Consider the following 17,817-nt stretch of genomic DNA (forward strand, 5'->3'; position numbering starts at 1 on the left):
TAGATGACTTTCACTAATGGCGGATAGGGGGGTTTTGTTTGATTGCATTAATATTGACTTTTCTAAGGCGTTCGACAAAATTTCTATCTCACTTCTGATTAAGAAGTGTCAACGATATGGGATTGGCTCTCGGACTGCTGCATGGATAACAGATTCTCTAACACACAGAACCCAACAGGTGATTGTAGGAGAAGCCCTATCAGATTCCACACCTGTGATCAGTGGAGTTCCGCAAGGCAGTTGCCTAGGGCCTGTACTTTTCTGCATTTTTATTAACGATCTACCTTTTGTTGTTAATAACTCGACTGTAAAAATGTTTGCGGATGATGTGAAACTGTACAGATCAGTACTGTATGAACAAGAGTTTTCACTGCTCCAAAGTGACTTGGATGCTCCGCGTCAGTGGTGCATAGCAAACTGTATGTTCATTAACGAGACTAAGTGCAGTACTGTTCATTATCTTCGTAGACCTTCTCAACATTACCCTTACCTCCTTGATGGAAAACGAATTCCAGCCGTTGAGTACATTAGAGATCTTGGGGTTTGCTTCGATTCATGCCTGAAATTTGATAAACCTGTGTCGGAGATTACCCATCGGGCAAACTACCAACTGTTCCGCTTAAAGCGCACGTTCTCCAGATTTAACCTCCGTTCACTCATATCACTTTATGTTTCAACTGTCTGCCCAATACTTGAGTATTGCTCGTCAGTATGGTTTCCCCTTAACAAGAGAGACCGAGCAAGGATTGAAAATGTTCAACGTAGGGCAACTAAACTCGTACCATATCTGAGACATTTGCCATACCAGCAGAGAATGCAGAGACTACAGTTACCCAGTCTTCAGTTCAGGCGTGATAGAGGTGACCTAATAAATACATTCAGAATCGTTAAGAAAATTGACAATATCACCCCATCTCACTTCCTCGCCTTCTCAGGATACAACACCACCTGTCAACATCAGCACAAAATTCACCCACCACGGCCACGTACAAGATTAAGTCAGAACTCACTGTCCAGCCGTGTGTGCACACCTTGGGATGCACTTCCGTCAGAGACCGTTGATACTCTCACAATCCACACTTTCAAAACAAAACTAGCTTCTACGAATTTTCACAGTCGGTCCTTTCAAGATCCATTTTAAATGTGTTTTAATTTATATTTATATGGAATTTCTATTGTGTGTATATTTTTTAAAGTAAGATCTATCGTTGCCTTATTATGTTATTACTTAGTGCAACAAGCTTTTTGTATAGCTTACCGCTGTCGGTATTAATAAATAAATAAATAAACGTTCATGAGATACAAAAATTATTACTTCAAAATTTTAGATTTATGATTAACCCACTTGTTTATTCATTAGAGGAGAAACTTTTCATGCTTTTTTTTTGCCAGACCATGTTCTATTTGCAAATTTTCGGACACATTTTTTCTCAATTACAGTAATTTAATGTCCGTAATCAAAACTTGACCCAATGTCAATTTTATTTTTAGTAATATTGAATTAGTAGTAACACAGTTCAAGGCTATTTGGAATTACACAAAAATCATATGCCAAAACCCCTATAAACATTATGACAATAGTAGTAGATATTCTGTTAGTATTTGCAAATTTTTAATCGATCATTTCGTTTATTTTATTTCATCTTATTTACTTAACTTAGAAAATGAGTCGGTAGAATTTTCATGTTTACCAACTAAGAATGCGATTTTAGTGGCTGGCATGGCAGTGTTGGCAATGGCTGGCTGGCATGTGTGGATAGTATTTTTCTTCATTTATTGAATAAATGGGAGACGAATATAGAAATAAAGAAAAAAGTGACACACAGCAAATTCAGTGTAAATATACAACTCAGGGTATGTATATTCACAATGGAGGGGAGAGGGGTAAAACTTATCTCTGATGGATTCTAGCTCTATGGATTCTAGAATTTCAGGATGAAATTCTAGCTCTAAATGTATATTTATTTTTTTAGCCGTCTCATTAGTAGGTTAATCGGGAGATTTACCCAAATAAAAAGTTTAATTCTCATTTACCGACAAAAACAATGATTTAAGTGAGTCAGTGGATTGTAACTCTAGTCTTTTTATTAAGTTACCGAATGCTGCTGTAAACTAGAACATAAAAAATAGGCAATACCCCATTACTGTTAGAGTTACCCCTGAATAAAGCAAGGCTATTGTATATAATCAAGTCATGGCGTAACATCTCGTAGGGCAAATAGAACGAATGAATGAATTGATTTGTACTTAAGCCCATAGGCTATGGCAAAATATCTAAAACAAGTAGCAATTACACTGAAATTACAAAAATCCAAAATAGACCTACAGAAACGTAGCTCTAGGATTCATTAGGAGACGGGCAAGTCATGCCAAATTTCTTGCATTCATAAAATATTCATCCGCACGTAGTAATTACATATTGAATTTGCCCACTTTACGTTCCCTGGCAGAAGGCCCGCGTACAAACAGGTTTTTCTAGTAGTTGCAGGGCAACACGCTCTTTGCCAAGAGGAACGTGTATAACTTGATTGGTGATTAGGATTTGAATAAAAGGAACAATTTTCACTACAATTCATATTATTAATAGAATTGGATTCAAAGATAATAGTTTTTATTTGAAAGTATATTAGTGGATAGAAAAAGAGTGTTGAATTTAAATTATTTTAGATTAACGAGGGACATGACAGCAGCAGTAGCACAGATAGCATAGTGCATAATGGAGCTGTGTACATAAACGCTGGTTGGATACTGTGTCTTGAATGGGACATTAAGTATGCTAGATATGTGATATCATTAAGCAAATTAAAGCAGGAGGAGCAGCTGTGTTTTGCTGGAAAAGTAAATATTCTCAATATAAATAAACTTCTGTCAGCATTAGATGTCCTATAGAAATATATTGATGATAACAAACTTCATCAGTTAATATTATTATTGTAATTATGTTCAATAAAAATGTTTCTAAATCAATGGTATTTTTTCTTTTTTTCTATAGTAGACTAGCGTATATTTTGAGTACAAAAAAGAGATTCTTTGGTGTCTTAAGGTTTTTGTGAGAGAGTGAGGAACATAAAAAATGGCGCTGTTTTGGACCGAAAGAATCATTAGTAAACCTGGTCTTCTTGAACTGCGAGTAAGTCTCGATGTTTATATTAGCTAGTTTTCTATTCAAAGGAAGATGTGTTATAGGTAGCTGATTGTTAATATACTTGCATATGATTCTCTATACGTATACTAGTTTATGAAACTTCTACATCGTGGTCCAAATGCATTTACACAATTTATTGATATATTGATCACGACGCAGCAAAAGGATATTGTGAATATGCTTTTAAACATTAGTTTTTAGAAATTTAGGACTTTTTTTCATAAGAAAGATGGTGCTCAAGGATGATTTACTCCTCTCTCTCTCTCTCTATCTCAGGCAATTGTTTGATGTTGCTAGCTCAGTTTCATTGTGGTAGTGAGAGTGTCAACACTAGACAAAATGTTTCATACATTCCCACTTTGTATGTACTCACTAGGTAGTTGGTCATCATGCGAAACTTGCACGCTGAGTGAGGAGACTGATGACAAGAGTAGATTATGCACACCGGGTCAATTTCATAGAGGATCAGCTGTACAAATTCAAGGTTGTAATTCCTGTCTTGACGAGGTGTGTGACTCTCATCCTAGATGTCACCTATGCTCCAATTGTCATTATGATAAATGCAAGCAGTGGGAGAGTACATATCACGGTATGATTGGAAAGAATCCTAACCGGGATTTTAGTTTATTGCTACGAGATTGGTATCGTCGTGGTCTTAGATTGTTCTGGGAGGAGGAACCAGGTCAACGATTCAACTGTTGGAACAACAAGAGAAGATGGTTTCTACGTCATTGTTGTGAAGACAATGGGTGTTTTGATTATAAGCCCACTGATTTTTATTTGGCTGTGACGGAATATGATTCGACACTTGAGGACACTGTTTATGAAATTGCTTCAAATAGGCAAATTGAAACACGTGAATTCTATAGAATGAATGCGAATAGTATCATTGACTATACAAAGAGATATGACAAGAGTGAAGTCACACTCTACTGTATAAAATGTGACCCTGACATTTCAGTACATCAGAATCAGTACACTGTGAATTCAAATAATCTACCTGCACTAGTTGTTGTTGACAAATACCTAGTAGTGGATGAAATCTAAAGAGTAGAAAAGTCGTTTTATCATGTATATAATTTTTTTTTTATTAATAAACAATTTCACATACATCTTTAGAACATTTTATTATTAGGGCACTAAAATCAATATTAAATACACTTGTAAGTATATTCTCCACTAGAAAGTCGCTCAATTGAGGTAAGTCAATGTAGATGTTGAGAAACTGCTTGTAGGTGTAGCCACGACATCTGAACATGAAAAAGAGTAGTGCATGAAAGCCACATGTCTTAGTTGTTAAATCCTGTACTCTTCGTTGATTTTGAATAATGGTTTTCCCACTGCTTTCAATAAAGTTGCTGATGTATGGAACATAGAATTTATATAATATGCCAAGATTATCAAAAAACTCAATGGTCTTCAAAGTTAGAAAGATTCATCGCCAATGAACAATTTTCAAAGTAGATGGACATCGATAAACAAGGATTAGGGCATTGTTAAAACTTGTAATTTTTTGAATGAAGTCCGAAGGTTTGCAATAGTGATTGTACTGTGACACGTATGGATCCATACTGAATACAGTGATTATTTGATTTGTGTTCATTGTGCAAGGTCTAGTAGAACACCGCCGTCAGGTGTGATTTCCCAATAGGTTTCAAATTGACTCAGTGATATTAGCGTGATACTCTCAGTCAGAGCATCGGCAAATTTACACTCTAAACGTACATTCCCAGTTCGCACTATGCTCATATCCTGTGTGCCTGACAGGTCCAAAACAATAACGCCATGATTTTTTGAAAACATTGAATCAGTTATTCCATTTTCAAATAGTTGAGAGCCATGATCTAGGGATTGCATAGTCAACTCATACAGAGTTCTATAGGATTTTTTATCAAATGATAGAGTGTACAGTGGAATACCATTCACTTTACACACAAGACTAGATAGACCGAAAAAATTAAAATCATGGGGGGATTCAGTCCAGGATCCAACGGCGCTGCCACTCTTCACAACGGCCAAAGCTAATTTTGAAGGGATTTCTCCATTGATAAACGATGAATCGCGATAGCTACGAGAACCAGTGGCAATATGACGTTGATTGGTGATTGTATGGGGGACAAGAAGTTTAATGTTGTTACCATTGGCTCTTAGCTTTTCCACTGCCAATGCAACAGAGCTCATAACTTGTTGTTTTCGGACATGGAGAATTGCCGATGTGATAATAACATTTGCATCGGATGCTGCAGGAAGTGTTTTTCTCAGAATGAAAGTCGATGGTGCCATCTGTAACTTTATGTCAATCTTAACATTGGGGGGTAGCCATTGGGATATATTGACTATCTCATGATTTAATTTTCCAACTAGATAATACTCCCGGGTCACTGCAGTAGTCAACTCACCGTCAGTATCAACACCTGTTCGATATTCAAAGCCCAATGATTGTCCTCTCATCTCCTTGTACACCTTCGGCGTCATCATCATAAATTGTATGTAGCTTGCATAGTTGGATAAATTATTGCTAGTGCTCACCAATGTTCCATTAATAAATACATTAATTTGTTTGAATAGTTTGTGTAGAATACAGTTCTCATAGGAGAGACCCTCGCCGGCATTTGGAATTGTATTATCTGACTTTTTCTTCACCACAACATTTAAATCAATAAATGTTGATGACAAATCAATGAAATAATCTTCATTGGAAAATATCTGAAAGTGTATATTTTCCGAGAGGGGTTGTTGGGGATGAAATTGTTCATAGTAGCCATACTTGACACTGACATCAATATTTTCAGCATTGAATAGATTCAATGAGGAACTGATTGATGGATATGATTCCTTGTGAGGGAGATAAGTCATCTTAAGAGAAGAAATCCTTCTTTGATCTAACACTCTTCTTCTTTTTCTTCTTCTGTTGCTTATTGGTCTTTGTCGTTTTATTTCTCAAAGTCCTTGTTGATGTCCTTTGCTTCCTGCCTGGGTGGAGACTGATGAGTGAATGACGCGAACGCATCCTTTGCAATCCCTCCCCATTTTGTCGCGATTTTAATTGTTCGCCAACGGCTCTTGCTGAAGATCTAATATTTTCTTTAACACTCTCCTTGAAATTCTTGCCCGACCCCCAGTCCTGTAGTGTCGAGGCTGCAAAATTTGATGCAGCAGGTACAAGATATTTTCTGGCAAGTGGTAGTGCAGAACGAAATATCCTAGCAAACCAGCTACCAAGACCATAGCCAGACATTGTAGTACGCCCCTTGTAGTAGTCCAATCCATTGCCTATTTGACGTGGACTCAAAGCACCGAGATAACAATCGATATCGGGACAAACAAATGGAATTCTTCTATTGTTCATTTTTTTAGGTGAATGTACCGTCGTCGTTGACATTGTTTCGGAAATGAGATTTAATCACTTCTCAGCCTTTTGTTATTGCTAGAGGATCACCCAATTCACTTCTTAGAGTTAACTGACAGAGTTCCAAATATGAAGTGTTTACAGGAACATACTGAAGATGCTTTATATTATAGTGATGAACAAGTTCATGAGTTGTTTTTATTTCAAGAACACGTATGAGAGGTACATTTGAATTACCGACTCTCGACGTTTCCACAAAGGATTCGTAGAGAAATATGCAAGAGTCCGAGGCAAAAACAGGTGGATAATCAGCAAAAATAACTTGATCCATCCCGTAAACAGCGCCAGCATTTTTCCCATGGATCATATTCTGTTTAAAGCCAAGAACATCTCTCAAATTGTCATTGAGAATAATTGTTTCAGTGTCAAAAGGTGAGCTAATTTAAATCCTATCATGTTCCATTGAATAATTAAAATGTAATGTACCATTCCGACTATATGAGATTTTTCTATTGATTGTACGACACAAATCCCCCATATTATCATATTCAATATATTTCAATCTGACATGTGGATAGTCACTAGATTTAAGTGCTTCAACCAATTCATAGTCGACATAGCCCAACCCATTCATAGTCCAATCGAATGGTATAACTTTTATATCATACACGCGATCCTTTCTCAGGATGTCATAGGTATTTTTGAGGAGACAGTCGACAAGGGCCACTTCATATGCACCGTCAAATTTGATGGCGGGTGAGAGTTTTGTCCAAAAATCCCTTGTACTATTCAAGTCGTTGTAAAGATGGCCTGAAACGATGGAAATAACATTTACATAAATATAAGTTATAAGTGTCAATATCTTCAACACTGCTACAAGAATAACAATCATAGCTTTATAATCGGCACGATATTCCAATCTGAGTCATCCCCCTGCGGCTGCGTCTAGAGATTAAATTGTCACTTTGGTATATTACAAGAGCAAATTATACTTTTTTTAGGTATTTGTTATAGGGAATACCGAGTATCTTCAAATACTTGATATCACGAAGACGAGAAGTTATGGGTGTAGTTTCGAGGATTTTCGCCCATTAATGAAGTCCGGCGGACCACAAGTTGTTTCTCTATTCAATATCAGTAGGATTTCGCTCCAAACGAAAATTATTGAAAAACGGTAATTTATTTTTCTTCTTCTTCTTGAACGTTTATTAAGTTGAACATTGTTCAATAAAGATGTCAATTGTATCATGATCAGAATGATGAACTTCCATTGGTGTAGAGTTGGACAATGAGCGATGAGATCGTTGATTATAAATCAACATGATTTTATCTAAATCATGAATAAAAGCCGGTGTATTTTTCAATGTACAATATCTTGAAATTAAAAGTCGAATAGTTCTTATCAATCGTTTGGCCAACGCAGCCTTTATAGGACTATGACGATGATAGAGCAGTGTACTATATTTCACTAGTACTTTTGCAACATGGGGATTAACAGATTCACTACCGCGATCCGTTTGAATTTTTTTATATGAATCCTTTTCGAGAATACTTTCAATGGCCTGAGCAACTTCAACACCTCTCTTTGATCGCAATGGAATTGCATATGCATAGCGACTAAAAACACTGATTGCAAGTAGAATGTACTTGTACGGTGTATTGTAACGTCTTTGAAGCTCATCTAGAGTCAGAAGATCTGCTTGAATTATATCCAATGGGTAAAAGGCTTTAGTTTTTCGATATTGATTGGCACGAAGTCTATGATTTCTATGCAGAGTGTAACTTGGTTCATTTTGTAGATAGTCTTGTACTCTTTTAGTGCGAACACCCGTGACTTTGGAAAGAGTTGTGGGGGAACTTAAACTCCCCGCCTCGCCAATATTTTCATAAACACCTTTCAGAACTTCAGCCATTTCGAACGTAAACACGTTGTGTAATGTCCGCTACCCTTTTGTATACGGACTGCTGCTGGTGGCGGAGACATTGACATGATACGTCTTCGCTTTTGTCTAGCTATCAGTGTTGTGCTAGTATTTTCCAAAATTGATTTAAAATCTTCTTCAAGTTCATCTTTTAATGTTGATGATGATGATGATGCACGTTAATTTAATTTTTTTAGAATTTGTCTATTGCCAATAAGACTCATGGTGAAGTTTAATGTATTTAGAAATTTGTATAGAAGAGTGTCAAATGATAATAGTCCTTTACGATGTGTAACCATGTCATAGATTAAATCAATTAGATTATAGCTCTTGCCCTGAATTATAATCCTTTCCCCATTGATCTCAACTTGAATTTTACCTCTTTCCCAGAGATAGATTAGGAGTCGTGTTATTTTTTCAACAAAATTTATGGGGCACAGAATTACAAATTTAAAAAAAAATTTATACAATTACAACTTCTTTAAATTCTTCCCAGCAGCAGCAGCAGGAGACTCTTGAGAAGATGATTCTTTTTTAGGATCAGCAGCAGTGGGCTTTGATCGATAGTGTTTGTCCACTCGGCGAAGTGCATCTTGAAGTAAAATCAGTTTTTTATCATCATCAATAGTTTCATTGTCGAGGAATTTACTCAGATTGTCCTCAAAGTGTTCCACGGGGGAGAGAGTGAGGTCTTTTAGAGTTAATTTAGAGGTTTGTATCAGTTTCACTAGAGAAAACTATTTACCAGTCCTGCAATTATTGGCTTCCACAGTTTGAAAAAGCTACTACCTATCTAAAGCAGTTGCGTCTTTTTAAAATTATTTCCTTTGTTTTTAGAGGCCCATGTACGTACAATGGAACGATGTTGCTTTGCCTGTTGCTTAACTACTTCTGGTAGTTGAACATTACCCTCGGTAAAATTTAAACAAAGTTCAGATATTAGATTAATGAAATCATTGTCAATACCATGTTTGAGTATTGCTTTTCTAAGCTGAGGTTTTGAGGTGCTTAGAACTGAAAACAAATGCCTATTTTCATGTAGTTTCTTCAGTGTCATGATAGCGACTAATAGGTCTTTTTAGTGTTCACCGGGAGATATACTGTAATTTCATTGTCGAAAATATCTGTGACTACACGCAGATCCTCGGGTGTATTTTGATTAAGATCCAGCAGGATATAACAGTGGGTTTTTTTAGTTGACTGATTGTATGCTGAGAGCAGGACTTTAGGGGCACCTGGATAGATTTGTATATTGAGAGTTATTAGCGAGATAGAATCGCGAACAACTCTGTAGATGATCTAGTAGGTAGAGTTCAAAGCAAGTGTTCGCATACATTTGCTCTGATGAAAGAGATTATGTAGAACCAGAGTAACGGAAATCTGTTCATGATGAGAGCGAACAGTGAACAATTGCAACATTTGCTGGGACCATTGTTCAATAGATTCAGCCAGATCGTCAATGATCAGCCAAGAGTTTTGTTCAATAATGTTGAAAACATCAAGTCCCTGTATGAACTGTATTTGCATCATCGATCCCATGGCAGCAATTGCTTTTATTTTATTGTACGACTCCTGCCAAATACTATAGCAATAGTATATTTTTTTCGGCTTTTCTGCAAACATTTTATCACAATTTTTAATTATTTTAGTTAAGAGCGTTGTTTTGCCTGACAGTGGAGGACCACACAGAAACTATCTAACCGGTGTTTTAAATTGATACATGTTCCTTTCAACAGTTAACCTTAACAACAACTAACTGTAGACCCCAATTGTCTAATGACTAAATAATTTTTTTTTCCCTACTACTCTGTTATTCCATAAGACCAAAGACAAAGAATCATATTTTTTTCTTTTATTATATGCAGATAAAAATGTAAAAATACATTGAAAAAATACACTTTTTTTTTTAAATTTATTCATAAAAAAAAAATACAACAACAACAACAACATTTACATAGGTACACACAGATAAAAAAACACTTTGTTTACAGAGAAAAAAAAAACGTTAAATTAGAGAGAGAGAACTTGAAAAAATAAATTTTTTTTTTTAATTTATTTATAATAAAAATACAACAAAAACATTTACATTGGATGCACATAGAGAGAGAAAAACATTTTTTTTTTTTTTACAGAGAAAATAAAACATTAAATTAGAGATGACACTTGAAAAAAAAATCTGCTCCAAGTCCAAAAAAAAAAAAGATAACTTTGGTGTCGGTGCGCCTCCCGCGCTGGCGGCGGCCGCCCCCCCCCCCCCCGGGCCGCGAGGCCCCCCCCCCCCCGGGCCGCGAGGCCCCCCCCCCCCCAAAGGTTTTTAGGAAATTAGTTACAGGACTTTATTTAAACCGAGACTTTCCCGGTGGGCAATACATTCGGTCCGGTCTGAAGTTAAATAGTGACCAAGGGGGAGGGTGGTCACACCATCTTGACAAACATAGACCTTGTCGGAAATGGTACTCATGGCTATTTTTTCTACATTTACAGTATAGTTCTTGTACTTCAACGAACGAATTGCCAACAATTTGGCTCGTGGAATTGTATTTTGAGTAATACAATTCATATAAATGTCCATATTGAAATTCTTGTCCACATAGCGCGTGGGTACTCCTTTGCAACGTTTCTTGATTTCCTCGTCGTGTGTCTGTATAAAGTACGCCTTCGGACCTACAAACATACCACGGGAAATCAAGTCGCTACCCGTTTCAGATTTTAAAAATAAAAGTTGATTGGGCGCCCGACGTTTTACTAGCTCAGGGTAAAGACCAACACTCCAATTGGTGTAGTCCATCCGTGAGCTGATAATTTCACCGTGCGCCAAATCATCAATTAGAGTTGATGTTTTTACTTTGAGCAGTAGAGAATCCGTGTCACCGTAGCAGACCCTTACTTGCCCCTTGTCCGGCCACTGTACCCAAGCCACATTGTAGTAGAACTCCAACATGAGCTTTTTTTAGATCCCCAAGAGAGCACTGCCTGCAGCAATATTTTTATTTAGGACAATGCGTCTTTTTTTCCTATTCAAAAGTACCATGTCCGGATGAATGATTGTAAAGGAAGTGTAATTGGGATCGGCAATAATTCGAGCATATTGTTCTGGATCGGTCACAATGTCGCAACGATTCCTATTATGAACACTCTCATACATTTTACCGAAAACCGAATTCAAACTGAGTTTATAAATTTATTGTTGGGTTTTCGTCTTTGCTGCAGAACGTTTGCTGACAAAAGTGTCAGCAAACGTTTTCAAATAGGGCTTTTGACTAAATTCGAGCGCTCGGTGAACCTTTGTGACGTTGAAACCGTTGTTAAACATAAATTTGAACTATACTTTATGTACAACTATGTTTTTTTTCGGCAGTAGGTCAGCAATAAGTTTTTGTTTTGAAAGCACCCACTGCAGTCCGTCCACCTCGACTAAACGACTATTGAGAGGGCTCAAAGAGTCTTTAGTCACAGGTATATTGATGCACGGGAAAACAAAATCCTTAACTGAATCGTGAAGCTCGACTTGTATCTCTCCTTCAATTTCAAAAAACCATCCACCCGGTCCAGTCTCCTCCACACTGTTGTCGCCAATGTTGGGGAATTGGTGAGCTTGAGGGTCACTGAGCCATTTATAGTCGCCGCAAGGTAGTGCATAATGGGACATGGCCGAGGGGTAGAGAGACTTCATATCGAGGAAAACTGAATTTGATTTTGTCCCCGTCTTCTCCCCCGTTGGAGCAGTTTCCAAGATACGGTCTCCGTGAAAAACAAAACCCCCCTCATTGACCTCTCGATGAACAGGTGCTGATCAATGTCAGTGATCAGCCCGATTTTTTCCCCACTAATTTTCAGGATGAGGTCCATCACTAGATGAGGCGAAGAAAAATAATATCCCAAATCAAGATTAAACTCCTCATAGATTTTATCCGTATTTTTACACATAATATCTAAAAAAGTTAACACGTCACTCGAAAAATACAGCTTGCAGTAGTCAAATCCATTTTTACACCCTCCCGCTGCCCAAACTTTTTTAGCAAAACTGTTTTCCTCGGGGATGCACTTACGATCGTGAAGACTGTCGTAAAACGTTTCAAGTGTAGGAAGAGCCTCCTCGACAAATCTCGACATTGTACAATAAAATTCATAAGGATATACGCCCTTGACCGTTAACAAATCATATAAATCATTTGGAAATTGTTGCTTGAGAAGGGTGAAATCGTTTCTGACGTCATCGTTTTTCTGCACTTGAATTAATTCTCTCAATGATTTGGGACAAAAACTGTAGGAATCTAAAAAGCGAATTTTATTCGTGTACTCAACACCGGCTTCAACAAATTTCCACATAAATTCCAAAACAAGCAACTTTTCCGATGACTTAGGTATGATTTTGTACGTAAAGCTGTCTATCACCCATGCATCATCATCCACTGTTCAATTTCTTTAAAGATGTGCCAATGCAGGTAGCACAAACTTCAGATCATAGTTAGAGTTATGTATAAAAACCGGAAGAAAAAGTTGTTGTTTAATTTTTAAATTACACGAATTGTGAGCCCACCCCCGAAAGTTACTTTTCCCCACTGAATTGGGGTCAATAAGGTGATCGTGGTCCTGCACCATGTCTTGTGGGACAAGGGCATCCCTACGCACCCAGCAAATTGGTTCCTTTTCAAACGCCAGTCGCTCTTTATCCAACAATATCATCGGATAAGTAGCATGACGTAATCGTGAAATTGCTCTGTTTGCCGTTCTGATTAAGGAAACCAAAAGCTTTTCCATACTACCCTCCTCGTCCATAGTCAAAAAAATTCTTCCAATAGCATTTTATTGTTGGCGTCGCGACGGGCATGTGCGTAGGAACACGCAACTAGTTTGTGTTCCTTGACTATATTTGGCCTTGATGGGTCTGATACCTCAACCAGTCTTGTTTCACAATCCAAAAACATTTTATCAGATTGTAAAAGAGAATTTTGAAAATTTTTAAATTGTAAAATGTCTTTGCCTTCTACCGACAGTTCAATTCTTTGATGTCCGTGAATTTTGCAATGTCCCATGTGATCTGAAAAAGTTCGCTCAGATCTAAATGGGGAAAGGCACATGGGGCAATAAAAACATTCTCCTCCTGTGGTCTTGCCTTGACATAGGAGTCGACTTATCGCCGTAACATTAAAAAAATGGCCAGAAGAATTTATATCTGTGGGAGGTTGGTAAATAACCCAGACCAAGTGTCTTCGATGGTCCACCCTCGACATCCTCACGGAGTACAAAACCACTGGGTAATTTATGTTGGCCACGCCCGCTCCCCATGATGTTTAAGACTGGATACGCAATACCCCCACCCCAAGCTGTAAAGTAGAGGTCTCGACTCGGATTCTGTATTTAAAGTACAACGGCGATTTTCCCTCTAAACAATCAAAATTTACTTTAGGGAAATTCTTCCCACCGTTACGTGCAAGTTTGTAAAGATTTTTCATTGTTGACTCATTTTTTAATGTCTTATGAGCCGCCGCTAAAAATGCATACTTAAAGCATTGCAGTCCAGAGTCAAAATTGAAACTCTGAACCCCTCCTGTAGCTGAAAAATCCGGGTGGCATTTTATTTGTTAGATTTCCTGCTCCCCTTAAAATAAAGTTTTTTTTAAATCTACTGAGATTCAGATCCATTCGTTCAATGTATAAAATGGTGGACCCACTCTTCCTCTCATTAAATGTATCCAAAGTTGAAATGACTTTATTCACCCAGTTGAAAAAGTAGTCTTCAAATTCGTTTAGACCTGGGTAGAAAGTCTGGTTGCCTGTCGAAAAATGAAAATAAAAAATGTCCCCAGATGTCCCCTTTGTAAAAAAACTTTTTGGTTCACCGATGCTTTAAGTCCCCCCTGACCCCCCCATTTCTGGATCTGAATATCAATAAGATATCGAACTTTGTCGATAAAGCTATGTAGATTTTTCAAGGGGTCAGTTAAAATATTGCCAGCGTTTTCATCGTGAAGGCTAAAATCTACCCTGTACGTTTGCAAATGGCTTAGAGCAGATTCTAACAGATAAAAATCAGGCAATTCCGGGGACGTAGTACTGTTTTCATGTCCTGACCCTGTTTGTTCAATCACATTGGATGGATGTGACATGAGGTCCCCTAGTACATATTCTAAGGTGTTTTGGGACAATTGGTCAAGCCAGCCTGTATTGTCCTCTGATGGAACTTCATTATGAGGACCCAGTTCAGATTTACTTGTAGCATCATCATCTAAATATTCGCGCATGAAACTATCTGCCCACTCTGGGTCCTCAACCATGTCAATATCACAAGTTAAGTCCTCCAGGCTGGCCATTTCCCCAAAAACATCATTAAGGAACCCCTCATGCCACTCCATGTTCTCTAGAACCAGTGTAGGTTCATCCCTGAACTCTGCTGGTGGTGACAGAATTGGTTCTGTAAATATACTTGCATCATCACTCAATGGTGCTGCCGCTGGGGGTGCTATATTTTTAATCTGTAGAAAAAAAAAGTTTTTTATTTTTATGTAAAATAATCATTATTTTTTTTATAGTTAATAAACTTTGTCAATTTCTCATAGTCATTGTCCCACCACCACCTGAACAATTAAAAGAAGAAGAAAAAAAAAGTTACATTGCCTTATGTCTTTCATAATGTCAACTGAACATGTTAAAAAAAAAATATTTTTTTTTTTGTCGGGAAAATGTAGTCTTATTAGAAGGGTAAGTTCGAACAAGAGAATGATAGAAAAAATTAATGGTTTTATTCCAAATTTTTTTTTAAAATAAAAACGCAAAATATGAGTCCAATTCAATTCTTTGAGCCTCTTCATTGTAACTGTTAATGAAATTTGACCATTGTTCGACTGATGCAGTATGTTGTACGAGCAGTTGCTCCTCGGCTTCAGTTAAAGGAAACGAACTCCATATGTCGGAGCTCGGTGGTGTTGTTGTTACTTTCTCAATAATCCGTATCTTCCTCTGTCTTTTTTCGACCTGGGCTAAATAAATACTGGTAAGAGAGAAGAACTTTTTTCTCCATCCATATCAACAATTAAAATGTTGGATGGCCCCCCCCCCCCAAACCCCTCCCCGGGGGAACCCTTGGGAACCGGGGGCTTCCGTCGAGGTAGGTGGATCGATACCCTTTCCGAGTTGGAGGGGTATCGGATTTCACAACACTGTTCAAATAGTCTCAAATTTTTTTCTTGAAAACACCTAAGTGTTTCAATGAAATGGCCAAAAACGGCTTTCATCCAAATAATGTTTCTTAAAATTGCCGCGAAGACATATTTTGGAAATTATCAAAAAACCTTTTTCCCTGTGTAAATTGCTTATTGAAGATATACATCTTGCTATTTAAAGTCCGATTTGCATGCGACTCTACTTAGAATTCAAAATCAGATTAAAAGCGATGATAGATCCGATAAGTAAAGCAGATTTATTCAGATGCATTAGGGACGAAAATATTAGTCTCACAGCGTGCGTTAAATTTATAGTGACAATTGTTTTTTCGCTTTTCGTTTTTTTTTCAAATATTTAGTTTTTTTTTTGTCTAAAAGTAATATTTCATTATAACGCATATTATTTTTAATTTAAGCTTTAAGGTTTTTTTTTGTTATAGAAATTCAATATAAGCAGTACATAAATATAATTAATTTGGTTAATGAAAGAAAATTAAATAGCTTAGAAACAAATTTTAAGTTTTTAAAAAGCTATGCGCCTGAGAAAATTTTTTATTATTTTTTGAAAATAGTAATAGAAAAAAAATTATGTATATGCTTACAAATTCTAACTGGTCTTCTATATCTGAACTCCTTTTCAACTTCCTTCCAGTTGCCATGGAGCCAACGCAGGAGTCAGAGGGTTCTGTCGCTATAAGCTGAGTGCTCGATGCATGATCGCGAGTAACTTTTCCATCGAATTTTATAACATCTGCTCTTTGGGGCTTTTTTCATGCATGTTCTCCATTTTTTTCTTTCTTATAGGCTTTAGTTCTTTTTAAATTAAATAAGACCTTAAAAAAAAAAAAAAAAAAAAATTTAGCATTTATAAAAAATGAATTTCGGGTTTTTTGAAAATAATTTTTTTTTTTTTTTAAATATTTTTTTAAAAATAAGTGGTTTTTTTTTTGAGATGGAGGCCATTTTATAAACTGCTCCGGCCCCCTCCTATGTCCATGCTTCCGTGACTGTATTTGTAAATTCAAACTTAAAAAGCAGTATTTGCGTTCCTTATTAAACAATATGGAGAAGAATTGCATATGACAGTCAAGTAAAACTATCAGATTTCAATCAAATGTAGACATAAATATAAATTTAAGAAGTGGAAAAGTTAATTAGCACGGCTCAGTCAATCCCTCTTTTTAGATAATTAGGTCCGTTAAATAAAAAGGATATCTAACAATGTTATTTATTAAATAGGGTTATAAGGTAACAAATTTTATTTTTGAGGAACTGGGGGGGTGAGGGTTGTGAACTCATTAAATTTCAGGAAGAGATTATTCAACGCAGAATGTCCAGGAAATATTTTAAAAAAAAAACATCCCTAAAAAAAACCACTGATCGTGATAAAAAAAAATCACACTTTAAAAAAAATTAAGCTTTTTTAACAATTAATACATTAAAAGAATCAACATTTTATTCTAATCCCAAATTACCGATCGAAAGCTAAGCACTTTTTTTTCAAAAACATCCTTAAAAAGGTCACTTATCATTATAAAAAATCACACAATAAATGCAGACTGGCCTGTAAGTATTTTCAAAAACATCCCTAAAAAAACACTTATAGTTATAAAAAAAAAGCCACTGATCTTGATAAAAAAGGAAGCTTTTGTAACAATTAATACATTAAAAAATCAACATTTTATTCTAATCCCAAATTACCGATCGAAAATCTAAGCACTTTTTTTCAAAAAAACATCTAAAAGACCCATTGATCACGATAAAAAAAATCACACTGTAATAAAAAGGAAGCTTTTGTAACAATTAATACATTAAAAGAATCAACATTTTATTCTAATCCCAATTTACCGATCGAAAGCTAAGCACTTTTTTTCAAAAACATCCTTAAAAAGGCTAATTATATTGATAAAAAATCACACCATAAATGCAGACTGGCATGTAATTATTTTAAAAAACATCACTAAAAAAAAAACACTTATATTTATAAAAAAAGCCACTGATATTGATAAAAAAGGAATATTTTTTAAAAATTAATAAAATAAAAAATAAAAATTTTATTATAATCTAAAATTACCTATCTAAAATATAATAACTTTTTTTCAAAAAAACATCAAAAAGAAAAATTTATAACTATAAAAAAAAAAAATCACACCTAAAATGCATAATTGCCAGTAATAATTTTAAAAAAAATAAATAGAAAAAAAAAACCACTTATATTTATAAAAAGGAAACTTTTGT

At 36.0% G+C, this 17,817-nt stretch overlaps 1 protein-coding gene across 1 annotated transcript; it reads right to left on the reverse strand.

Moving 5' to 3' along the window:
* Window positions 1-7,283: 7,283 nt before the first annotated feature.
* LOC148950945 (uncharacterized) lies at window positions 7,284-16,238 on the reverse strand. Its single transcript, XM_089090963.1, has 3 exons — window positions 16,182-16,238; window positions 14,323-14,892; window positions 7,284-7,304 (listed from the first exon to the last, which is right to left on the reverse strand). The coding sequence occupies exons 1-3, from the start codon at window positions 16,236-16,238 to the stop codon at window positions 7,284-7,286; spliced, it is 648 nt and encodes a 215-aa protein (XP_088947089.1).
* Between the last annotated feature and the right edge of the window lie 1,579 nt (window positions 16,239-17,817).

Source organism: Artemia sp. Qi Xiang Cuo, chromosome 6 (genome assembly GCF_049724085.1).
Source record: "Artemia sp. Qi Xiang Cuo chromosome 6, ASM4972408v1, whole genome shotgun sequence".
Classification (NCBI taxonomy): domain Eukaryota; kingdom Metazoa; phylum Arthropoda; class Branchiopoda; order Anostraca; family Artemiidae; genus Artemia; species Artemia sp. Qi Xiang Cuo.